This window comes from Ixodes scapularis, unplaced genomic scaffold (genome assembly GCF_016920785.2).
Source record: "Ixodes scapularis isolate PalLabHiFi unplaced genomic scaffold, ASM1692078v2 PGA_scaffold5__190_contigs__length_132052651, whole genome shotgun sequence".
NCBI classification, from domain to species: domain Eukaryota; kingdom Metazoa; phylum Arthropoda; class Arachnida; order Ixodida; family Ixodidae; genus Ixodes; species Ixodes scapularis.
Genome location: NW_024609880.1, coordinates 88,283,321 through 88,309,571, shown reverse-complemented (window position 1 = coordinate 88,309,571; position 26,251 = coordinate 88,283,321). Strand labels below are relative to the sequence as shown.

Genomic DNA, 26,251 nt, shown 5'->3' with positions numbered 1-26,251 from the left:
GCTGAACCCTTTAAATCTGGCGGTGGCTTGCGCTCCTAGCGGATAAAAAAGTATGTTCAAAAGTGACTCCGAGTGACTCTTATTGTAATAAAGCACTGAATTATTTGTTATTTTTGTCCAGCAAGGGTTACAGCGGTTACAGCGTTATACGAGATACGAGCGGAATCGAGAGCTTTCGTAGAGCGCGCCACCAGCGCAGCTACGAAACAGAGCACGGCCTACGACATACGAACGGGCGGCTGCTGTTGTCTCTTTGTTTATCTCGTAGCTACGAAACCAGTGTCCCGTGTCTATTCGTCGTCGGTCCTGATGCTTGGTGTGGTGCCCGATACAAAATTCGCTTGCATCTGGATGGCCGCTGTGTCTGAGGGCTAAGTTAATTAATCGTCGCATTTTTCGACCGCCTCGCCATGGGGATACTCTTCGCCAAACTATGGAGCCTCTTCTCCAACGAAGGTATGTGTCTTTCTTCCAAGACGGCGGCTGTGGTGCGGAGAGCGAACTGAACTTCGCACCTCCGTCTTCTCGCGTTTGACTTTTACACGGAAAAGAAAAGAGACGCATTAATTTTGTCCCGTCATTCGGGCATGACGATAACGTCCTTCGTACAAGTCGAGTTCGTTCCTACTTCTTATCCGCGCTTGAAAAACGAGCGTCGCTGTGCGTGAAGGCACTTGGGTCGCATCAGCCAGTGCTCTTTGGACATTCTCATCGTTACACATTTCTGAACGTCATTGATGACAAACTTGTCCGTCCGAACGGTCCGAACAGCTACGTTGTTTCGAGGAACCCTTCCGGAACCTATCGACCTTATGAAAAGTTGCATCGCTGAGACGGGACAAGGGACTGGATTGAAAGACGAGACAACAAAAAATATCCAAACGCAGGCTGCGAAGAAAGCGTTGCGCTGCATTTCCGTCTGACCTAGTTTAGAGTGGACAAGATAGTGCGGAAAACCAGTCCGTAGTGTGTACACCAGAGCAGCAGTCGTGATACAGATGGCCTTTTCGTGGTAGCTGCTTCTGTGCTCGGCTCGGGCTACGCTATGTATTGCGCGTTATGATGAGCAGGCTGCCTCGTTTCGTCACAGGCTGCTCGGTGCTGGCATTTTGAGAGTGCGTTGGCATTGAAGATAGAGTCAGATGATCCCGCAGTGCCCACGAGGAAGAAAAAAAGACGCAGCACTAAAGGTCGTCTTTCGGCCGATTGTGTCGCAACAGCTGATTCGTGACGACTCGTCGGTCAAGTTCGAGCTGTTTTTCTGCGTTGACATTATGCGCGCGCGCGCGCTTGAAATACCTCTCGTAATACCTGTTGCGGGCTCAGTTATGTCAGAGTGATCGACCTGTAACGCGGGACGTTATCTATAACCAATTTCCATCTGCTTACGAATACCAGAAATTCTTCGCTTCTCCCCCACGCGTGCTCAACGGCCGAAAAAGCTTTAACTTTGCTAATTTTTTTTTTTTTTGCGCACCTTATTATATACGTTAGTTGCGTCACCGTTCTGACTCACATCGGTGCATTTTTTACAACGAAGCCGCCTCTTTTTCCCTTTATTTTATCTTTGTCACTGTCGCACTACGCTGTACTGTAATCTTTTGCTCTATATCTCTTCGAGCAGTCTATTTTCGCCGTAAGGATTAGTTCGTTGACGTAATCCAACTCTAGAGTCGGAGAGAGAGCGTAACTGATGAGCCGTATGGACTGCCGCCGAGGTATCCGTTAAAAGAGATCTCCTGGAACAGGTTGTTGCGCAAGGAGACCTTGAGTAGGGTCTCAGTTGCCTTGGGACACTTGTCGGGCGTTCGCTCTTAATTTTTCTTCTAACCGGACGCGACCTCGCACGCCGTTATATCCGGGGACTTGGTGGACTGTATCTCGCAGCGTTCTTCATCACCGCCAGAAGTGAAACAGGTCTGCACAGTTCGCCGTCTAACGAGATTTTAGGCATCTGCTGGATTCAGCTGCCGTGGAAGGTTCTGCAGTAAAAAGGCTGAGCCGCCAACGTCTGGCCAACTGGGGTCATCACTGTCAGGCTATTACAAAGGGTATAGCCAGAGCCGTAAATGTAGAAAGTTTGGCCATTCGTTGGGAAGTATAGGAGACAAAGGAGGCACCATTGGCCGAAAGCGGGCTGGGCGTGTTCCAGGGCGTCTTCAGAAATTTGAATGTGACCAACCAGAAGCCGGAAATAATACCCTGGCCGTGGTCGCGAGAAACAAACCTGATAACTGCATTGGAGTAACTCTCAATGGCTGAAAATATGGTACACGTGATGTTTCAATCGCGTTAATCCAAAATGATGGTGGAAGAGTGCGACTAGCGGAACGATCGACATAATCCGTATGCCAAGCGCCAAGGGCCGGGAATCTGCCCTCCGAGCGGTCACACACTGTCCGCGCAAAACAGAGGTTGCGCTGCGCATTCGTTTGTTACATCTTTCTGCATGATCATGATCAAAACAACATGTGCACCCTATTTTCAACCACGAAGAGTTACTAGACTTCACTCTTGCGCGCTTCTTAAAACCATATACGAACATAGACTTTTGATCAGAAGTGTTTGCCGCTACCACCGCTAGGGGACTCTTTTCGGTTTCTGGTTGGTCAAGAGAGCATGCCAAGCCCTCTTTCCGAGTCTGGTGCACGCCTGGCTCTTCCCGCGCCTCCCATTGACCAAACTCTCTACATATACGGCTCTGAGTATAGCCATTAACATCCATCCATCCATCCATGCCGCAGAGTTGCCTTTATGTCGGTTCGAGCCTTTGCTCCTCTTTGTAAGCAAAACACTGGAGTAAAGATTGATACACAGCTAGAAAGATAATTATGTTTCTCAATAGTGTGTTGTGTTTAATGCAAATTTGTCTACTTTAGCATGTTGAGAAGGTACCACTAGGCAGAAGGCTTACAGAACGAAGGACATAGATGTACATCTACTTTCGTCTTTTGTTTACTTTGAAACATTGCAACCCCTGGATACATATTATTGAGTGTCGTTGCAGGAAGTGGACTGCTTCTATAGAGCTATGTAGTTCAGGCATCTGTTTCAAGACAGGTCACGCTAATAAATCAAATGGAGATACTATGATAATGTAGTGAGTGCGCAGGCGAGCTGGTGGATGTTAACCATTTTGTTCTTAGCCCGAGACTGAGGCAGGAAAAGAGGAAAGTTTCAAAGTAGAAGACTGTTAATTTTTCTTCTACTTTGTAACTTTCCTCTTTTCCTGCCTCAGTCTCGGGCTAAGAACAAAATGGGAGATACCATGTTTTCTTAATTGTCACAGGGTGGTACAGATCAGTTGATCAGACCTTTAAAACTTGTTTTACGAATTACGTGTTTCTTCTAAGCCAAGTTGAGATATTTCTGTCATTGTGGATAAATGTCGTGCTCTTCTACCCTCCTCATCGCTCTGAAGTATGAATGAGATTTTTTGTACAAGTTGCCTGACAGCCGCCTGAAATCTCGAGTTGTTGATTCTGCACAGAAAACAGAAATATAAAGACCAAAGTTCTTTGTTCTCCTGGTGTAATTGTAATGATAGAGAATAATGAAGCATTTTGCCTCATAAAGAGTTGAATTTGTTTTAATATCAGAATCTATATATCAGAATTTGTTTTAATGTATCCGATCGAGGGAACCGTAGAATCTATTTAAGTAAAGGAAAGTCTCAAAAGGAGAGGAATAGAAAAAAAAAAAAAAAAAAAGGTAGTCTTCTGGGTTTAAGCTTAATCAGGATTTATATTGGAACATTCAAGTGAATGCACAGCAAAGACAAGGTGCATAGTCACAGAACTCTGTTCAGAACTTTCAACTGACTTGTGTTCCAAGATATCACTGCCATTGGGCTAATCCAAAAGTCTAATAGAAAGGTTCATACTGCATTGAAAAGCAGCATCAAGGTGAAGTGACGTTTAGTACAATAATCAACCCTTTACCCAGTTAAACACAGGCTTAAGGTAAATATAATTATTTCACCATCTGGAAGACCATCGTTGCCTGCTGAACTTGGTCCATGGCTTGAGGTTTGCTTGGCTATGGCTGCGGTTTTTGTGAAGGAAATGTTGGCAGGCTCAAGACTGCTCTCAAGTTTTGCAGCAGTCTTGCACTAGCAGCTGGCACGAGTCTTTGTGGCTCACAGCTACTGGGGTCTCATATGTTTTTGCTTTTTCTTGCAGAACACAAGGTGGTCATTGTTGGGCTGAATAATGCTGGCAAGACAACAATACTCTATCAATTGTGAGTGTGCCCACTGGGGTTAACTTCTTTTCCATCTTGCAGACAAGTCTCATATTTTTACAGTGGGGCATCGAGGTGGGCTCACATTAGAAGCACACTGTAATTTATTTACACTTATAAAAAGAAAGATAGAAATGAATAAAAAAAAAATGTTGACCCCACTGCTGCTTCACCAGCTGCTTGTTTCCAGTCCTAGTCCTAAAATGAAGGAAGGGCCATCTTGGCTACCAGTCAAACTAGCTCTTTTCAAAACATTTAGGACTGAACATATTTTTTCGAGTACCAGTTGTATGCAAGGATAAAATTTAAGCACCTGTGATAAATACCTCTATCCACCAATGTCGGAAGATTTATTTGAGTTGCAAATGTTGCATAATTTCCTTCCAGTTTTAAAATTTCCACAAATGAAGTTGCCTCGAAAGGGAAGTATGAGTATGAGTATACTTTGCCTAATAGAGCTTTGGAAGAAAAGGACATAAAGACGATACTGCTCAAGACGGCATCTTGACATGAATTCAGTTGGCTCATGAATAAATGTGGTACATAGCGCTAGTGGCTTTCGCAGAACGAGCAAGTTATTGGACATTAAGTCGTGCTTTCTTTTACTCGTAATTTAAGACCCTCGCCATCGCTGCTGGAGCACCTGCGATCTCTACACGCTCATGCCGTGATGTTTGGCAGCTTGGGAGGCTCAGCGAGTTTGGATGGCGGGGAGTAGTTGCAGCTGGGAGTCTGGAATATTTGCACCTCTTGCATAGAATACACTTTTTGCTTTTAATTTTGTTACATTCTTCTTGCTTTTTGCCTTCTGCTTTTTTGTTGCTGCTCCTCTGCTGGTGATAAGTTTCTGTCTGTTTTTCTCACACAAATAAGTGTTGCATATCTTCAAGTTTTGTTTAATTCCTGGTTCTTTCTAACATTGTGTAAGTGGACTGTTAAAATAGACAATAAGCAAGTTTCACATATTGCTACGAAACTGGCTGTGAGTTCACGTAGGCATCGGAATCATTATCGTTTGCTGACACCAGCAATGGTGGTGCGGAGTGGCATGTGCGCCTTTCCACGGGAGAGTACCATCTGCGGTGACCTTTAGGCTGTTTTGTGAGTTCATTGTCACATGAATCCATCTTATGCTTTCTATTTATCTGCAGAAGACTTCTTGTGAACTGCATAATTCTTTTGTGACCTTTTTCCATCCCTCTGCTTCTTGTATTTTATGTTTCACAGGGTCTATGAACAGATGTTGAAAGTGAAGTGTGTGCACCTAGATATATAGTTCAAAAGGTTGAGGTTTGGCACTTATTTTACCTTTGTCCCTTTTGCTTTTCCACAGCGGTGAATGCTGCAGCATTGCACCATTATCTTGCATGTTGTATGGTCTTGCATTGGTCTTGTGCTGAACCGAAGCAATTGCTTTGCAGAGCTGTTTGCATGTCAAATTCCTGTTCATTCCGCGTTTCCATCGGGCGCACATCCTATTTCGTCAAATGACGGTGTTGTCGGCGGTTAATAGTGATGTGATTGCTGCACCATTTGTGCTGAGCTCATCCTGCTGCATTTTGCCAAAATGTAAGGAATTTGCACCAACGTTGGGCCATAACTTATTTTCACTTTATTAATATTGAAAATATAATAAATCAAGCCCCGCTATATGGCCGGATCGTCACGGTAGGCTTGTGCAAATTTCCAAAACTTTCGATTATCGCCTCAAATGACATTATATTCAGTTTGATCTCTATACCGAACATTGAGAATACTCGGAAGTTTTGCAATATTTCTCATGCTCATCTGTTCTGGTTGGATAGCTAGCATCGCATATGACACATGTCAGAACAATAGACAAACTTTATAAGAAGGCCTCCGTCCTACAATGGAATGGAAGAGGTTTGAGATCACGACTTTCTCACTTCAGACAGGTGGTTTTTAAATATAGCTTCCCCATTATTGTAATTTGAATCAAACTTGCCATAAGATGTTTGACTCAACATGTGCTAATAGTACAAATCGTGCGACTGTTCATTAGAAAAGATCTAATGTGTACTGCACACGTTCCAGCACACGCGACAAACAAATATGCTTATGTGACGACTTCAAATGGAAAAGTAAAGTTCGCAATAACTGCATAATTTATTTTCTCAAAGTCCATATCCGACGAGGAGTATTTGGAATCTATCCTAAATACAATACAATAGACCCTTTCCGAAATTCAATCTGGCCACTTTGATCACTATCATCGTCTGAAAAATGGCATATGTGCCGTACTAATAGCGGCCTTCTGTTTACTGATGAAGGAAGAAGTTGAAGATGCTCCTTAGCAGATAATTCGAGGCTTATGCATTCGTGACGTCAGCGCAATGCGAAGCAGGAATTGAAAGCAAGATCTGCGTAAGCGTTCATTTCTAGCTTGGGCCCGGTCAATCTGTTGGTAGCCTCAAGGTGCTTCAAAGCCCCTTAAATTGTAGAACTTTATCAAGGCGTCTACGTGGGTTGATGCTTCACTCCGACTCGTCGCATCTTCGTTCCTATCGACACTGAAAGAGATAGAGAAGGGAATGTACAGTGAAGCGCACACTGATGTTTGCCGTTGACTTGCGAAAGTGACGGCGCCCGATAAAATGCGGCAGACTACATGTTCATTGCCGCCATTAGTACGCCGAAAGCTAAACTGCCATCTGAGCCACCAGATGGCACTGAATTTCGGGAAGGGTCTATTGTCATACTTTCTTACAGGTGCACTCTCAGCAATAAGAGGGTGCAGTACTTACACCCCTTGTCTCGTATAACACCGCAAAACTACAATTCGACGTTCAGTCTACTGACATTGTACTGACGATACCGACTTTCGTGAGCGGCTTGATAATCAAGTGATTACTACAGCCCTACTTCAGAGAGTGTGATTTTAATGCCCACCATCCCAATGGACAAGCATTAGAACAAATACTCGAGGAAGAGGCTTGGCGGAGCTAGCCGATAATTATCACTTACCTACCCTCAATGACGGAATGCCAACATATTAGGGACTTTTAGCAAACCGTTAGTGTTCCACATACCACACTACCGGAGCCTTTGAATCATTGCGCGCCCCGCGGTCACAATATCACCCGTGTGCACGCTTAAAAGCATGTTTCAAAGGCTCCGGTAGTGTGGTACGCGGTAATGTTTTGCTAAAAGCCCCTATTACTATGGAATGAAAAGAAGCAGTTGCATTGACTTGACATTCATTTTGGCAGCGCTAACATAGCAAGCAACATGGTTTGCAGATATTGAAATTCGTTGGAGTGATTACATACTCATGTACACTACCATTAATGAATTCACCGATGTACGAAAAATGTGTCTTCTTCGACGAACCAACTGGCATACGTTCAAAGAAGCAGTGACAAACGAATGCAAGGAAGTTACTGAACTGTATAGCATTGAAAAGATAATTGTATCTTGTGCAGAAAAAACAAGCGCACATAATGTCCCTTTCACGCAAAATCTATCGACACCAAATACGAGTGCCTCCATGCCATACGTTGGAGGGCAGACAGACAATCCAGGAGAACTAAAGACATTAGAGATCTCTGCGAATTATGCAGAGAAGCTCGCTCGACATTGGTGGAGGACGATGTGTGAAAATGTAGGTCCCAGAAATAAGTAAATTTTGGAAGATCTTGCGAGGGACTCAAATTTTCTCCTGCGCAACCCCATCCATTTCACTCGCTGGCGTTGTCAGGAAACTGTTCGGAGAAAGAAGTGGTCAACCAGTTCTGCATTTTGTTGACAACATAGACAACCCAATCCAGCCTGTCTTCATCCTGCACCACATTTGTGCCGTGAATGTGTCAAGAAGTTGTGGAGGACCTTCTCACTATGGGTGAACTGGATGCTGCACTGACTTGTGAAACCTCATGCATCTCCGGGACTTGATACAGTGTAGTCATCTGATAAATATGGGGAACGATGCACGGAACTTTCTTTTTTAAATGCACAGCTCTTCATGGACCATAGCAAAGATTCCTAACTCATAGAAAGTGGAAAAAATTGTTCCACTCCTCAAGCCCAGCAAATCACCACTTCAATTGAGCTCGCACCGACCGGTCGCACTCATGAGTTGTTTAGGAAAGAAGTTATGGAAAAATAGATTCATTGCTGACTAGGTTAGTATATTGAACAACGAGGTCTGTATCCAGACATCGTGCAAGGCTTCCGACAAGTGAGAAGCTCCTTCGACAGAGTCATTGACCTAGTAACTTAGGTACAACAAGGACAACCACATCGTAAGATTTAAAGGGACCATGAAATGACCTTTTCCTTTTGCCAGATAACTTTTACATTAAACCTTCAACGTTCAGTGAATGCCGAACAGGCATCCGTTTTCGTCTCGGTTTATTAATTTCTACACAAAAAATGAATGAAATGTCGACTTTTTCTTTCTCTCCAACTGACCGCAAAACAAGCTGCGGCGTAATTTTGACGGTCGTGACATACTCTGGGACAGGAACCGGAAGTTCTCTCGGCAGTAGGAGAATGGGAGTGTTAGCGGCGGCGAGTTGGGGGTGCGCCGGTAGGTTTTACTGCGCTGATGTCACCGATGTATTTTCTGAATCGGCGCCTCTCATCGCCGTGATAGCCATGGACACATCGCAGCTGAGCGACATTCAATGATATATGTTGCGCTACAGCGACAGCATGTGACTAGTCCCATACACCGGCATGCCTGTTGGGAAGTGTGGCGAGTCTTCCGGTGAAGACTCCAGAAGTCAACCCAACTGTTATTGTTGGTAAAAGGCGGCCCATGTCTGTCGTTAGCAAAGCGACGTAGATGGAAACAAATTGCCGTGGCGTTTTTCGCGGCCTCGGAGATGCAGGAGCAAGGCGACGTTAAAAAAGATACGTTTGAACTACGACAGTGTCAGCAAGAGCCACATAAATACCTGTTCACACTCGGAGCGGACGCGCGTTTGATGGAAGTACTGTATTCGTGCTGCTGGTAAGCGCTTCGGGTCCGATCTTTTACGATTGCAACTCGATACTGACGCGACACTTGGCAAAGGAAGGTTGGACCGGCATTGCACGTAGCTCCCACAAACTGTTATAGCTCGACAGTGACGTGCAGTCGTGTCAGAATAAAAATGGCATACTAATAACAGAGTGTACATGCCGTGTTACAAAGGTAATCCATACGGCGTTCATTTGAGCTCTATATCACACAAAACAAGATAGAATCGACGGGAGTCCCTTTTCGACGAGAGTGTTCGTCAACACTGCCTCGGAAAACAAGGGGAAGAGATTGACCTCGCCTAATCTAAAATTGAGGTCAGCGATCAAACCATAGTACGGGAAAGGTCCACAAGGGTCGCGCGAGAATATTCCATTCAGCACGCCAGCCGCTCGTGGGCAGACGGTCTTAGCCAAGTACCGTTGAAGCAACGCTGCGCCGAGTCGGAGTGCCTGCTAGGCCTATCTGCCGAGCTTGCTTGGTCGGCGTCGGTAGATTCGTCGCCATTGTAGTTTTTCTTGGGTGTTTGTGGATCCAGCGTTCTTGTTCGTCGTGGTCTGTTTCAAGCACTTTTTTCTTGCTGCTTGAAGTCGGGATGCGCGAGAAGAAAACATAGAAAAATAAACGTTCGTTGGTCTTCGCGGCCAAGTTACTGAACGACGCTGTCGGCCCTACTGTAGTTGCTTCGTTTACCACACGATAGATGGCGCTTGGCTCTGAGCATTATCAAATTTGGCAATTTTCGTCACATCTCTAATTATGCTACAAAATGTGGATCTGCATATTATTTAACAAAACTTTTAGGAAACATTCGCCGGCTATTCATTGTTTATGATCATGGTGCTGGTGAGGTAGGCTCTTACCCAATAGGCGATGTGGATTCGGCTGACGTTGTGCGGTTCCGCGGATGCATCGCAGTGAAAGGGCAGAGAGCTTTCGAAGGAAAGAAGGCGCAAAACAGTCCGGTTTTCTTTTAAAAGTTCTATAGCGAAGATTTTTTTTTTTGGCTCCCTATTTTTGCTTTTTTGTGTTTCTTTTCACACCTTTTACGACGTGCGGTGAATAACATTCGATTTCAGAATCGTTTCATGGTCCCTTTAAATAGCAGCATTGTGGATATCAAAGGAGCATTTGATAATGTCATTCATGAAGCAATATTTCAAGCCCGCCGTGATACCGGCGTTGGAGGACGCTCATATGAATGGATAAAAAGCTACCTTACAGGACGATACATTTTTATGTTTTACAAACACAGGAGATGCGCTCTCTTACCCGGTGACTCGTGGTGTTCCGCAGGGGGATGTCCTCAGCCCTTTATTATTTAAATCTCTCCTGACCGCGCAATAGGCCATCGATCAAAGGTTTCCAGGTGCCGTCAGGAAATTCAATTTATTGTGGAAATTATGTTCCACAACCTTGTGGATGGCCGAAGAAGTGTAGTTTCGGTTTCAGTGTAGGTTTGAGCTCCAACACAAATTAATGGGCTTAAACCCATTAATTTGTGTTAAATTATTGGGTTTAATGAGTTTGATGCCATCTTCGTTTAATTAAATTAAACGAAGATGTCATTATTTAAATAATTTAACTGTATTGTGGCATACTTTTTTTTAAGATCTCAAGTGCTGTGGGGACACTTTAAGTAATGTTATAGGCGTCGCTTAACAGATGGTTGTCAATAAGCGTCATTACAATTTCAAATGCTTTCCCGAGCCGGCGTGCATGTTTTATGTTCCCAGCAAGGTGAACAAAAATGCTAAACATGAAGGAATCGAAATCAAGGCTATGACAAAACCAAGTTAGAACACAAAGCATTTTGCAGGGGATGTGAGATGCACTATCAGTGTTTTACCAATGCTGTCCAGACCGGTTATAACGAAATAGCGGCTACAGCGCAGCGATCACGATTTCCCATTCCCTTTAGCGCTTCATTATAACCAAAGTCGGTTATAATGAAATAGTGAATATAGTGAAGTGATTTCCGATTCCCGTTGACTTTGTTATAACCAGTCTTGACTGTATAAGCATTCCTTCGTTGAAAAGCACGTGTTGCGGAGGCTAACTCTCTGACAGACCAAAAATAGACGTCAGTTAGAGGACACTAACTTTCAGAAATAATAGCCGTGGATCTGGGGCACAATTTTTATATTCTGAAGTTTTTTTTTGTTTTTTTCGTTGTTTAATTTGACATAGGTATATTAGTTTAGGCATTTATACGCCTTCCGCACATACATTGTGTTTTGAAGAAATTAGATTTTAAAATCTTTTTCCCAGATTATGCTGACCTCTGTTTCTTCTGAAAGAACAACTAATTGGCCACATTTTGATGTATCATATTGCTCCATATGCAAATTAGTTCAGAAAATAAAAGTGGTTGCTGTTGCATGAATCCTTCGAAAATTGGTACTTTTCCCATGGTCAGGAACGAGTTAATATAGACTTAGGCTAGGTGGCACAAGCTACCGCTCGCTACAAAGGGTATAGCCAGTAACATCCATCCATCCCTCTAACCAAAATACTGCCATCAACCATTCAGGCTTCTTTTTACGTCGTTGACATCTGTATATGGGGCTCTGGATCTACACGAATTCAAACAAAGGCGAGGGTTCAGTCTGCTTTAAAGTAAATTACCAAGTATCTTCATACCCTTGGACTCCAAATTTCCACTGACATATCAGCAGCCATTGCGTTCACATGTTGCAAAAGGGAGTGAGTGAGTTTATTGGAGATAAGGTGGAAAGAGGGGAAATTAGGAACAGGAGGCCTCCCATTGTGGGGTTCATATTTCTTGTTCTGCTTGGGGAGAGGGACAAATACCCATAACGTATATGCAAGAAAACACTATCATACGCCAAATGCCACATTTTCTTGAAGTCACTATTGACGGGGGTCTGACCTGGTCACCTGATCTTTCATATTTGAGTAAAAAGCTCTCTAATTTCGGAGTTCTTGCTCCCTTCATCGGTGGTGTGCCACATGAGGCACGACAGTAGGAGCCCTATCACAAATTTACATGGCCACATGAGGCGCGACAGTAGGAGCCCTATTACAAATTTACATGGCCTTGTTAGTTGGCTTACTATAGTATAGCCTTTCTATTCTACATGGCACATGCCAAGCCAGCTTCAAAGCTCTCAAAGCAGTTCAGGCACATGGTCTCCGTGGCTGTTTAGGCCTGCCAGCATGTGCTTGAATCAACTCTGGTATTCAAACTAGTATGAATGAAAATGAAATGTGTGCTTATGCTCCAAAAGTACTTTTTGCTGCCTCAAAATCGATTTTTGGCTGCTCCAAAAGGTGTTCCAAAATGGCTCAGACCAATCACATCACTGTTATACATAGAGCTGGCTCGCTACGTCAGTATTTGTTATTTTTATTTCACTCTACAATCAAATAAATTAGTTTGGCGCAGTATGGTGACCGTTGGTGTTATGGCATTAAAGGAATACTGAACCAAAATTTATAGCTCACAAAACAAGGACGGAGCAATAGGCGGGATGCTGCAAAGCCTAAAAACATCACTCGTACAGCGATATCTCGGAACGGATGGCCGTTTTTTTTGGAAAACAAGTGTGCGGTCGTACACGGCCGACAAGGCCAAAGAGACATGCACTGTCAGGATTCTCATTCCCTCTCTTCTTCGCTTCGTCCCCTTGAGCTGGTGAACCGAAGCAGGGTGGAGAGAGGTGAGGGCACTTCCCCTCATTCTCAACCGTTCTTAGGAGGATCGTGATGTCGTAGTCCTCGCTTGATCGTGTCGTTCTTTTCCAAATATATGGCCGTCCATTTGAGATATCGATGTATGATATGTTTTGTGTTTGTAGCATTTCGCTCAATGCTTCTGCGGCCTTATTTTGTGAAATCCAAATTTCAGTTCAGCATCCCTTCAAGTCCACGACAATTCTCATCAGTACGTTGTCGTGATTCCTCTATGAGCAGCTGGATGTGGCTTCTTGCTATAAGCATGGGGAGAGTGTAGCCAAACTCGCTCTTGTCGGGTGCATTCCTTCGGTCTGAACAAGGACTAACGCAGTGGCTCACTGAGGGATGCATTGCATTACCCTCCGTTTCCCTTTACGATGAACTGCAGAGGACGCTACCAGCCATCGCAGCCAGTCCAGCATTATGAATGTGTCACGTGAACAAGTGTCCCACATGTTGATTAACCCTCCTGAAGGCCACGCGACACACACAACTCTGAATTGGTTTCGTTGGCTCGTAGAGTCCTCTGCGGTGAGGCGAAACAGAGGTCAGTTAGGAGCCTGCATTCTGCCCTTTCTGTGACACAAGACTGCTGTCCAAGCCGCGGCAATGCGCCCGTCTCTCTTCTCACCTCCCTGCAGCTTGATGAATGAGGTGGTGCACACGTCACCGACCATTGGCAGCAATGTGGAAGAGGTGGTCTGGAAGAACGTCCACTTCATCATGTGGGACCTGGGAGGGCAGGAGTCCCTCCGGACCACGTGGAATACCTACTACTCCAACGCAGAGGCAAGACGCTTATCTCTCTCTAAACCACGCCGTCTCTATTTGGTAGACTGTGCTCTGAGTCTCTAGACCACGGTTTCTTCCTGCTCGCTAGCAAAAGTGGCTTACACTGAGCGCACAGTGCATGCAGCATGCAGAAAAAGTTGCCACGATTATGGTACACTGCTCGACACTGTCGAGGCTGGTTCAGACAGTTCCGTTTGACGCATTGCACGCACCTCGGGTTTCCCTAGCAGCCACCCCATCATAAGTGGTCACAGTCGGTCACACTAGGATAACAAATGTCTGAACCAGCCTTTTATCCTTTTATGCACAGTGCTAACATTGTGGGGTTTGCTAGCTACCAACACAGGTACAGAGGGTCATCTCAAAAGCGGAGGCGATCTCGAAGGAGATGTCAAACCTTGTAACGCGTTTCCCACATCTCTGCAGCAATATAGATTATGTTTAACGCTACATTACCACGGGTCGGTTCGATAGATACCTCCGCCTGTGTCAATAATCGTCTATCTTGTCTCACTGTCTCGAATATAGCAGGAGAGAAGACACACATACGAGAGTAAGGACAGAGTCCAAGAGTATTTATTAAAACACTCTTCTAAAAGAACTAAGACGTCCCGATTCAAAATGCCCCTTGTGCTGGCATGGTAAGAAAAGGTCCTTACTTGCCAGACGCGGGGTTCCGGAGAGCCAAAATCGGGGAAGCATCGGGGAAGGACATTGGCAAGCGTCAAATTTTATCAATTAAGTTAGCGTCCCAAATGGGCACCTTCCACCATACTAGTAGTAGTTTTGATGGGAGCCTTTCAATTCTAAGAGAAATCTAGAAGAAAAAAACAAAACAAACTGGGATCGCTTGTTTGTGCAAACTACGTCGGGCTCTGTGCATGGCACCTGTTCATTTGTGTTTAAGGACACTGCCAACCTAGCGAATGTGTGCTGCGAAAAATGAGGGGGGTTTTGTGGGTTAGTTTCACCGCGTCCTCAGCTGCCACCTGTGATGCGACAGGGGAAAATGACTGTTTACTCGAAGCTAGCGCAACCTTGCTACGAGCATAGCCTGTGCGTCTCTCTCGCTCGTAAATTATGCCGCAGTTTACAGCAATGCACGGAGGGGTACCAGTGATTAAAGAGGCACAGGGTCATACTGTAAACAAGTTATTTTTCGCAGGCTCAGTATTTCGCAATTCAGGTCAAAGCTGAAGTTCTGGAATAATTTGCGGGTTATAATTTTCACGACGCGGTGGGATCTCAATATAGATTCCAATGTGTTTACATTTTACCGGCACTGTTCGCTGGACCTATTTTTCATAAATTGTAGGCGATTTGCAAAATTTGCAAAAATTAGGTCCTTGCGAAAATTAAGTTGTTTACAGTATTTGGACTCAGAATGGCAACTCACGTTAAAGGACAACTCCGCTTCATTTTTGTTTTTGAAAAAAAAAAATAAAACAATTCAGTCCTCTTCTGTATCACCTAAGAAGACCACACATCAAATATTGCTGCCTAGTGTTGTCAAATATTTCTTAAACGGTCCGGCAAACTTTGGAACGCGCCAAGTTGCCAAAATCGGCTGACTCAATCGAGCACATTGAGGCGAAATCAACAGCGCAGTCAAGGCTAGGGTGTTGGCATAGCCAGCATTGGGCTAAACGTCATCAACTTTGCTACTTTTTGTTTGTTCTTGCTTCTCGCGGCAAGCGTAACAGGTGACATCAGCAGTGTCTCCCCTCGGCATGCAGCAATGTCTACGTGATTGGTGTAACGTGCCTGCGCAGCACGCTTCTCAGCCTTGGGAGCCGTCCAGCCGTCCTGCCCTTAACGCAGTCGTCGTCCCACCTTTTCTGTTAATTTTCTCTCGGAGTTTCGTTCACATTACATGCGCAGACTGATGCTGCAGTTGTGCAGACGTTGTCGGATATCGTAGACACCCAAACGTAATTTAGCGAAGAAATGGACGTCGCGTGACCTATACACCAGTTCAGATACCGATAGCATATCGGTGCAGCCACGAGGTGCAGCTGCCTCCAGTATACAAATTCGGATAACAAATTCTGTCACGCGTACGTGAAACTCTGAGAATAACTTTCAAGTGCACATATAATATGTGCTAAACTATCTGATGAAGAGCGCCATGGGAGTCGCTAAATGTTCCTGATGCTAGAACGTTTCATGCAGGCATGTAGCCAAAGGGCACATGCCAAGAGATTTCGGCAAAGAGATTTTAAAAAAGGAAAGGGGGGGGGGGGCGGGCCCATGGGCCCGGCCCCCCCCCCCCCTCCCCCTTTTCGAAATCATCAATTTTGCTGGGACCTCCTCTCCCCCCTCCCCCTCATACAGCATTTTGTCATGCAAAAATTATGGACTATGTATGGTCACTGACTGAGTAAGAACGACAGGTAGGTCGTTCAGTTGTCTCACCTTCGGTGTGAGTTTTATACCTCCGATAAGTCTTTGGCGTCTCGTGATCTTCCAGCCAGCATGCGCAGCTTCTCCGCCGCAGAAGGCAGCGAATGCTTCACAGGGGCATCTCAAAGAGACTCCCTGTGCTTCTTGTCCCATCGGTGACTCTACTGCTTTGTGGTTTGAATGGGAGTCTTCGTGCTTTCAAACTGTGCATGCGAGCGTGCCGGACTAACAATGTGTCCTTTTTATTTTTCCACGTGCAGTTTCTCATAGTTGTTGTGGACAGCATGGACCGGGAGAGGCTACCCCTGACGAAGGAAGAGCTCTGGAAGATGTTGTCGCACGAGGTGAGCATTTCATACTTGTAGCGGCAATGAACGGGTTCTACTGTGATTGTGTGCAAGTGGCGCCGTCATTGTCTTTGTCCTGGCGGGTGAGTTTGCCGCTATTTTAGTACCGAAAATTGAACATAAGCGTCCACGTTTTGGTGAACGGAAATGGTTGCCCGTTGGTAATTCTATGCGAAACTAAAATTACCCTAGGCCCCGAGGGCATTGAAGTAAAGTAGTAAATAAATCGTATATGTAGAAACAGGCACAGTTGAACCACCTTCTTTTTTGAAGCATTCTTTTGAACGGAACACCCCAAACCCAAAATTGTGTCTGTCCATCTGTTGATGCATTTTCCGCTAAATTTAGCGGGGAAATTGATGTCGTGACCTAATGTCACGTGATTTACAGTATACACCAAGTGGGGAAATTGACGTCACATGTCATATAGGTTATATCTCAATTCAGTTTTTCCGCTAAATTTAGCACGGGAATTGACGTCCCATGACCTGTACACCAATTTAGTTTCCCCGCTAAATATACACTAACCCAACCCTGTTACATCACGCCGTGGTGGTGGTGTTTTGGGTGAACTTCCAGTCTTGGGGTGTGGGCTGAAGTTGCCATGTGGGCGGGCATTCCTGTGTTGTTTTGGAAGAAACCTGACTAAAACCTGCCTTCTCGTGAAAACGCTGTGACTGGGGCTGTACCAGAAAGAGCCAGGAAATGCGTGAAGATGAGTTTTAATGGGTTTTCTGCCTGTTCGCTCCATCCGAGAACTTCGATAGGTGTCGTGAAAAGGGAAAACCAGACACTGTCGGACCACAATTGCTTGTGGGGGAAGCACTTTGCGTTAGATTCAGTCGCCGACCAATTTTTCGGATTTCGCAGGGACCGAAAAAATGTCCAAATAATAGAGCGGTCCGAAAAATCATGAGCCATTCCACTCTGTGACGGTGTATGACCAGCGAAGCTGTTTAGCACACGACACAGATGTGACACAGAATTTTGAACAAGGGTACAAACACATTTATGCACGATCTTCGTCAGGGGTGTTTGCAGCCCGCCGCCACCATTGCCATTCTCGTTGCTGTTCCCTCCGTTGCTCTTCATAGGTGTGTTGCTCGGCTTTCCCATCACGATGAAAGAAGTGAAATTGAAAATGGAGGATGGCAACTTGTCTTTCTGGTTTTTTACATACATTTGCATGGACAACTATCGCCACCCCGAGGAGCCCCAGAAAAACTAGACACGTGCGACGGGACCGCCACCTGGCGGAAAGTAGACGTGCGCGGCGGGACTGCCACTTTGGAAGAGCGGAAGGAAGCTAGGCACACAAGTGGTCGAAACGACAACAAAGAGGGGGCGCTGCGAGTTTTTGTTGACGCACATGAAAAATCCACAGAACCCTAGCCAAATCCACAGAACCCTAGCCATATACAGTTTCGGTGTAAAAATCGTCAGATTAAAAAAACTTGCCTTCATTACGTCTTAGCCGTCAATAGTGCCTTGCGGAGGCGTAACCTAAAGCCGTCAATAGTGCCTTGCTTTAGGTTACGCCTCCGCTTGCATTTGGCCACTTTCTATTAGCTTGAGAATCGCTGCCCCCTTTTCTAGTGTTATGGTTGAGTACTTTCCGCGCTTCTTAGTGGCATTTCGCGGCGGCGGAATAACAGACGGGGCCATGGTGCCCAAGCCAGCGTAGTCTGAAAATACAATTCATCGAGACAAGATGAGAGGCGCAAGTCCATGACTGCAGAATGGTGAATGTGCAGAATGGTGAATGAGCTAAGCAAAATGATAATGATGATGATAATAAAATGCAGCTTGAGAAAGAAAAAAAAGCCGTAGCATAGCGTCACCTAGCGGTAGGACTTAGCAGTACTGAAGTAGCATTGCCAAATCAAGCCAATCCATGTGCGGCCAACATAGGATACAAAATGGCGGCTTCTTGGTGGTGTCTCCCACTGATCGCTCACAACAATTTTTTCCAAAGAACCAAACTTTTGGACTTCAAGCTGTCCGAAACATGGGTCGTGGATATGCACTATTTCTATCAGGTAGGCCACGGTTCTTCCTTTAGGTCCGAAATATCGAACAAGTCCCAATTACCGGCGCCCAAAAGCTCGGTCGGCGACTGTACTTGTGGTTGTCCGATTTATTTGTTTTGTTCCACCATGAAAGCGAGAAAACTTTCAAGTTATCCGGACCACCCGCAGACCACGCTGGGTGTGTCTTCATGTTCAAAGTGTCGTCTGATCTTTCAAACTTGTTCGAGCGACAGTGGCCAGTAGAACAAACTTTGCAAAAAGTAGTAAGTGTAGTCCTCAAGAGTTTTGAAGGTTGTTTGTTTGGAAAGAAGGCTCGGTGTAAAGGAGATGTAGATCATTGTTACAAGTGGCCATTGCCAACTTATTATGCCTGACTGGTGCACTAGAGCCCCGATGCTGCTGTGCCAACAAACCCCTAACTAACTAACTTGTTATGCCTGATTTTCAGTATCGACATTGAGCATCGAAGCAACCGTCGACGCTTTTGCAGCTTGAGTGACGTCATGACTGAAAATAGCGAGCAGAATCTCGTCACGTGAATCAGGCTTTAGCGTCTATACTGCGGCGTTCACCTAGAATGAATCGCCGCTTTGTCACATTATTTGCACAAATTTTTGCGGTGTAACAAGCCTCGTTAATTTCGCTCAAGCCGCTAAAGTAGCAAGACATTGCTAGGGAGATGTAGAATCAATGATTCTAATGCAAAAAAGAGCACAGAAACTCTCACCTACGCCGACAGCATCGCATTCTAGTGGTTTGTTGACGTGCGACTTGGCGCTCCTTGCCCACGCCCTGTCGCGTCTGCGTTTGTTGCTAGAGGCGCTCCGGTTTGTTTCTAAGCACGAGTTAGTGTATAGGTTCTTCACTCCCGGAAAGACTGTTTAATGTCTTCAAACAATTGAAACAATCACTCTTAAATACTGCATTTCATGCATTATGGAACTTCGAAGATAATGGTCACTGCCAATTGTGCATGCAAGCAAAATTGGCAGTTGGCAACATGACTCTTTCTCCAGTCATGTTCTTTCTCAGTGATGCAAAAATGGCTCCACCTATTCCGTGTCATCGAAGATGTCAGAGTTAAAATTACACATTTGCGATTCTTCATTCGCTTTTATTGATCGCAGCAGCCGGCTTACTGCGGAACGAGGACATGCACGAGCTTTGTTCATGAAGGTCTCGATTCATTTTTGCGAACAACTCTGTGAATCTGTTTGAGCGACGGTGGCATCTGCTTTGGGCCGACGGGTCTGTGGAGGTGCTACAATGGCTTGCCTCGATTGGTGCAGGACCTGACAAAGGCAGCGGTGCTCATCTTTGCCAACAAGCAGGACATCAAAGGCTGCATGTCGCCCACCGAGATCTCCGAGCAGCTGAACTTGACATCCATCAAGAAGAACCGATGGCAGATACAGGCCTGCTGTGCGCTCACGGGGGAAGGGTGAGTGCCAGTCACTGCTGTAGGGTTTTTGGGAGAGACATTGCTTCGAGCGAGTTTGTCAGGCCTGTTGACGGATGCGCCGCCGTTGGGGCCGGGTGAACTCCCACCGTGTCGCCTCCCCCCCCCCCCCCTCCCCCCCCAAAAAAACACTTTTGGGCGCAGCAATACCCTGATGGCGCCCTGGGCGACCACCCAGCTTGCCCTTCCCATGAGCCGGCCCTGACCGCAGTGCTAACTCAGCTCTACTGCTTGCTATCCCGGATTTTTCCTACACACACAAACACAATGCAATGCTAACTCGGTACTGAATCAGCCCTGAGAGTAGCAGTGATGCAGCGCCGTGTTTTCATTATCTCAGCACTGGTTTGCATACTGAAGTGTTTCAATGAAGATTTCAAAAATGAAAAAAGTAGGGTGGCTGTGAAAAAAAATAAACTCGGTTTGAAAACGAACTGCCAGTCACAGTGGATGTTTGGGATTGTAAGAAACAGACTAATTAGCTAAATAATTATCTAGGAATTAGTAAATTAAATTTCTAATTAACAAAAATAAACATATGGTCCCATTTAGAAACTTGCTAAGCGTCATCCCAAACCACCAAATCAACCCATTTTAGCGAGATATAAGGCACGTAGGGTACTTCACGGCATTCTGAGAAAAACACTCAATTTGGACACGTTTCTCAGTTTCGATTTCCTATCGGAGCGCACCTTTGCGCCAGCAATGCACCTTCCTGAGGCCAATACGCACAACTATTGCCTAAAGTAACTATAGGCTCTCAGAGCCAAAGTATTGGGTTCCTTTTTTTATTTTTTTTGTGCTGCCAGCTTTGTATTGGCGGAAACGCAGTCATGTCCGTTGAGCTGTATCCAACCTTATAAGGGAAAGTGACGTTGCAGGTGCCGAGCTTCAGGCGGAGCATATTTCTCGCTTTGCGTTTGTGAAATGTACATCCTACACGAAAATCGAACGAACTGTAGGGTTCTTTGACCATTGAACATTATGTGTAGCCACTGCGTACAGTATTATGGCGTTGTTCTAAAACATGTTTCCAAAGTCTGGGAAGCAGATGACACAGAGGACAATTGTGTCGCTCGAGACTGCGACGCTCGCGGAGTGATACATGACCGGCACATCCAGGCACCTTGGACCAGACAACAACGCGCAGCTACGCCTTGCGAAGGGACGACACTTTTTCGGATACTACGTTCTACCGAAACCGAGGGCATAGAGAGAAACGGAAGACAAACGACGGGACAATGGAGCATGTGCGGCGTGTCGTCGCACTCTATCTTCTCCGCTCCGCACGCCGCAGCACGCGCTCCGCAGGCGCCCCACTCCATCCACGCCTCCAAGTCTCCTGCAGAAGCGATGGTCGCATCCCGCAGTGCGACCTTGGATCCAACATGGCCGCCTGGGAACACAATTGCGAAACTCTGCTCCGCAAGATAAGCGTATACAGCTACTCTAGTACCGCCTGCCTGGCCTCCCTTTTCTCCCTCGTTGGATGGAAGGAAATGTGGCGCACGTGTGCGCCTTGGCCTTGGAATGCGGGACCGCTGGTGCAAAGATGTGCTCCGATAGAAACTAAAGCTTGGAAACGCGTCCAAACCAAATGTTTTTTTTAACTCCATAAATTGGGCTTTAGCGTCCATTCTGCGGCGCTAAATTTTCTTGTTAAGCTGATGCTTATCAAGTTTCTAACTTTGGCCGTGTGATTTTTTTTTACTAGTTGTAAAAAGCCAATTAGAAAATTCTTTAGTTAATTATCTAGCTAATTAGCATGTTTCTTTTTTTGCAATCCCTGCTGTTCGTTGTGGCTGGCAGTTTGTTCCTTTAAAGAGTCTGTATTGACGAGACATAGCCGCGTAGCCAGGGGTGGGAGCTTATAAAGCTTCAGCCTGGTCGAATTTGGGTGTTGCGACGACGTTCTGAAACAAAGCACGGAATTTTCGGTGTGTCAAAAACTTTTGCCGACTCTGCTCGAAACTTGCAGTGGATGGAGGAAATCTTGCATCTGCTGGTTGAAGGTGGCCGTTCTGCGTACATATTTAACTCTGTGTTTCTCATAGCAGCTCTTTTTCTGCTATCTGTGACTGACAGTGTATAAAAATTATTAGAAACATAGAGAACTGGCCACTTTGGTACTGGAACCCCCGATTTGACATTTTATCCCACCGTTCGTCAGCTACGTGTTCTCACTGCCTGTGAATATGGCAGCATTTCTTCCATCACTTCGAGAAGAAATGCCTGGAGCCGATTGAGATGCAGACTATGCTTGTCTCCCTTGTTTGTGCAGAGAGGCCTATGTCTCTACAAAACAAAAAAATAAGTTTCTCTAGCAATTTTTCTGTTGTCAGGCTCTCCTTAATCTGCTTGCTAACAACAGATACTTTCAGACTCACAGCACTCATTATTGCACCGGCAGTAAAAAATACTGTCTACGCTGCCGGCGTATTCGCGGTGGTGGAACTGCTGCGCCGTTTGTGCCAAAATGAACAACCTGCTACATGCCACTCCAAAGGCTGTATTTACACACAATTTGCACCGTGTCTGCACCAAAAGGGAGCTGTTCTCGAAAAGGAAACTGAAATGTGTCTGGCACATGGCATTCTTGGCGATGCCACTAAACATGAAGAAAGTGCAGTTTTTACAGCGGAGCTGTTAAGGGCTAGTCTCCCCAGGATTGTGTCCCGCGCAAAGAAATGTTGACACAAAACTCTGGTTGCCGCCGTCGCTCATAGATGGCGGTAGCTGTCCAGAGTGGGCACGAAAGGTTTTCAGCTATTTATACATGAGGAGTGTAGACACAAAGTGGAGACAGCGCACTAGGAAATTAAGAGGAAAGTTTTTGGGCTATAGCGAAGATACGGAAGAGCAAGTCTCAGTTAAGAAGAAAGTTAAGGCCACAGAAAGAGATTGGTGGCTAGAGGGAATGCAGACAAAGACGGCTCTGGAAAGCTATAGATTAAACAAAAGAGTTATTGCCAAAGAAAGCATTTATGACAATTCTAGGGGAAGCTCATTGCTGTTTGAGGCAAGAACGGGTGTTCTGCGAACCAGAACATACAGAGTGAAGTACCAGGAAATTGATACAGTGTGCACTGCTTGTGGAGAGGAGGACGAGACGGCTGAGCACTTGATACTCTACTGTAAAGGGCTTCACCCTATGCCTACCGAAGACAACATAGATTTAATAAAGTCATTGGGTTTTAGAGACAGCGAAGGGAGAGTGGATTTCAAGACTGTAGAGATTACCAAGCAAAGATTAAGTGAATGGTGGCAGAAATCGAGAGAAAACTAGGTATTTTCTTATCCACTGATGGCAAGGGGGTTTCATAGCCTCACTTTCTTTGCACTGCGGAGTGAATATAGATTTCACATTTAAATATTCTAAGCTTAAATGGTAAAACAAAATGGCTAGGTGGCGTAAGCTACCGCCCGATCCAAAGGGCTCAGCCGTATTCATCCATCCATCCATCCGTTGTGTTTGCCGGTTGTCTGCTTGCCGCCGTCGCTCATAGATGGCGCAACCTTTCAAGCCTTTCCACATTACAACCTCCTTGCTTTCCACTCTGGCTTGCCGACTTGCGGCCGGCCTTTGCTTCATTCCCACCATAGTACAGCTTCGCTGGTCTTCCTTCTTCACCAAAATAGAAAAACTAGTAAGTTTTTTTTTCTTGTTTTTTTTTTTGTGGTGGGGGAGGGGGGGGGAGGTGCCTGAGTACTATGTGCAAAGAGTAGGGTTGTGCGAATATTCAAATAGTAGTATAAAAAAAATATTCTATCAGATATTCTTTTCAAAGTGAACTGCAAGTTCATACTTTTCGAAGTGTTGATTGCGGCAGGTTAGCCGCCTCGAGTGCGCTTCTCCTCAACCACCGGTGCACTGCAAAGAACCAATATCCAGGAAGCTGACACCGCAATCTCGCGGCTTGCTTTGTTGCAGCGGAGCCGTGCGTTTAGGCGGAAAACACACTGTCAAAGTGGTCTGGTGCACACGCGTGTAATAAAAACAAGAAAAAAAAAACTTTCAGCCTTTCCATTTTGGTGAAGACCAGCAAAGCTGCACTATGGTGGGAATGAAGCAATGGCCGGCTGCAAGAAGGCAAGCCAGGGTGGAAAGGTTGCCGCCGTCGCTCATAGGTGGCGGTAGCTGTCCGGAGTGTTGTGTCTACATTTATTTGCTGGCGGACACGATCCTGGGGAAACTAGCCCTGATCAGCTCAGCTGTAAAAAAAAAAAAAAAGGAAACATTGCTATTTTTGATATTTGCATTGCTGTAAAATTTTCAAAATTTAACTATTATGCAAGAGCAGATGTTAGGCAGCGATGTTCTAACAACCTGTGCTCATTATTTATGCTTGTTTTCTTTTTAATTCAGAATCGAAGAAAATGTTTGCATATAGCAAAAAGATTTATAAATCCCCTCAATCAGGTATGGCTAGGCTCCTTTATAGGTTTAATTTTATGTAAAATCTGTGTAGGTATTAGACTTTCTGAGGACACATTCTATAAATATAGCTAGATTAAATTTAAGAGCTCATAAGTGGGCAGTTAGAGGCTTGGGAACAACCTTTGCGGGTTCAGCTGTGAAAGGCGTGGAGAAGGGTGCAGCAACTATTCAAGATTTGATTAAAAAATATTCGGCCAAAACCATTATTCACTTTAAATTTCCTTTCAACCCAAAATCCATTATACCTAACGAGGAGTTGTCGGTTTTTGTGCTAACAATGCTCACATCGATCGCAATGAATAGCTAGCACTACTCATTGTGATCGGTTAGAGTACTGCTTTCTAAACAGTAGCAGGTGGGGTAGAAGCAAAAGCAGCGTAATATACACCCTACAAAGTAGCCAAAAACATATTTTCATGTCAAACACAAACCGAGGACGCCATTGGTACTGCTAACAGGTTAATTGAGACATCTGCAATATTACCGCCGTATGATTGTTCAGTAAATAAATAAATATCTGTATGGCCAGGTTCCCGTAGGTATGACACTTTAAATAGTCTCCCAACACTCCAACAACTGGTTGTCCCCACAAGCTAACTTTCAAAGAGATGGCATAAAATTTTCTGTCATGATAGCTCCAAATCATTTGCGACAAAAGTGGGAATCTCTGCTCCAGAACCCGTTTTTTCTCTGCTACAAGAGCAGCTCCGAATCACCACTTGTCATTTCCACCACTGTACTCGTCTAAAGCATTCGCCAACGAGGCCTTTTGACCGTTCTATCGTTGCAGGTTGTACCAAGGACTGGAATGGGTCTACTCTCAGCTCAGGCACAAGAAGTGATAGCGGCTGTCTTCCTAGAGAAACGGACCATACTGCGATACAGTGCCACCCCCGCGAACCGGGTCATCACCGGCACCACCCCGGCTTTGTTGGCGTCCGCCATCGGCCTCCCAGGAATGGTGCGAGGTGTGCGCGGCACAGATTCACCGCGGTGACGACAACGAAGGTCTCGGTACGACGCAACGAGCTTTGCTCCACCGCTGTGGTCGCGCTCTCCGAAGTGTCGCAGTGCTTACGATGTACATATTACGGACGTCTGCGGAGAGGCACCCGGACTGCTTGCTTCTCTTTGACTCGTGTACATAAGGACGTTGTGGACTATTTTTTATTACTGCATAAACTAGCACTATCTGCGACCTGGCGCGCGCCGTTCTTTGTGCGGCCGCCGGGGTAGGCGGGGTCGTCGGCTCGGCGGTGCCGCGTCGCCTTTTCCCCCGACGCGCCTTTGCTCTGATCTTGCGTCATCGTGCTCGAATCTTTTGACCGTTTCGATTCGGCGATTTTAGCCGCGGGCAGCGTTTTGTTTTAGCTTTCAAACTGCGGTGCGTCACGCAATCGACCTGCCAGTGCCGCCGCAGGTCGTCTAGTTTGCAGAGAAAGAAGAGTCTCGCTTCTTTGTGCTTTTGTAATTCGAACAACTTCGGTTGTCGTGCGCCTTATCTTTTTAAATCTCAGTTCGCAGTCGCCTCATTCCACGGCCTTTTTCCTTCTCCGAACGAGCCTCTAAGGTACCTAGGATTTGACGAACATCCATTAATTATTACAATAAAAGAAGGTGGACTACTCAAAATATTGTTTTCACTTTTTTGTGTGGTTTGTGTTGCTTCACCGACCCATGTTGAGGCTTGCTACATTTCGTTGAGTAGGAACGGAATACTCGTGCCTGCTCCTGTCGGGTGGACTTTGCGCCCGAATGTGATAAGAATTTGCAGAAGGTGTAAACGATGCAAGAAATAATTGCATTTTATTTAGATTGAGTTTCATGTTACATACAAACGTTGGATGTATTTCAAAT

General features: G+C 45.5%; 1 protein-coding gene across 1 annotated transcript; it reads left to right on the top strand.

Annotated features, from left to right (window-relative positions):
• The first annotated feature begins 161 nt into the window (after positions 1–161).
• On the top strand, positions 162–26,251 carry LOC8024415 (ADP-ribosylation factor-like protein 5B). Its single transcript, XM_029969307.4, has 6 exons — positions 162–456; positions 4,182–4,242; positions 13,567–13,714; positions 16,381–16,464; positions 19,787–19,938; positions 25,185–26,251. The coding sequence occupies exons 1-6, from the start codon at positions 411–413 to the stop codon at positions 25,234–25,236; spliced, it is 543 nt and encodes a 180-aa protein (XP_029825167.1). The 5' UTR covers positions 162–410; the 3' UTR covers positions 25,237–26,251.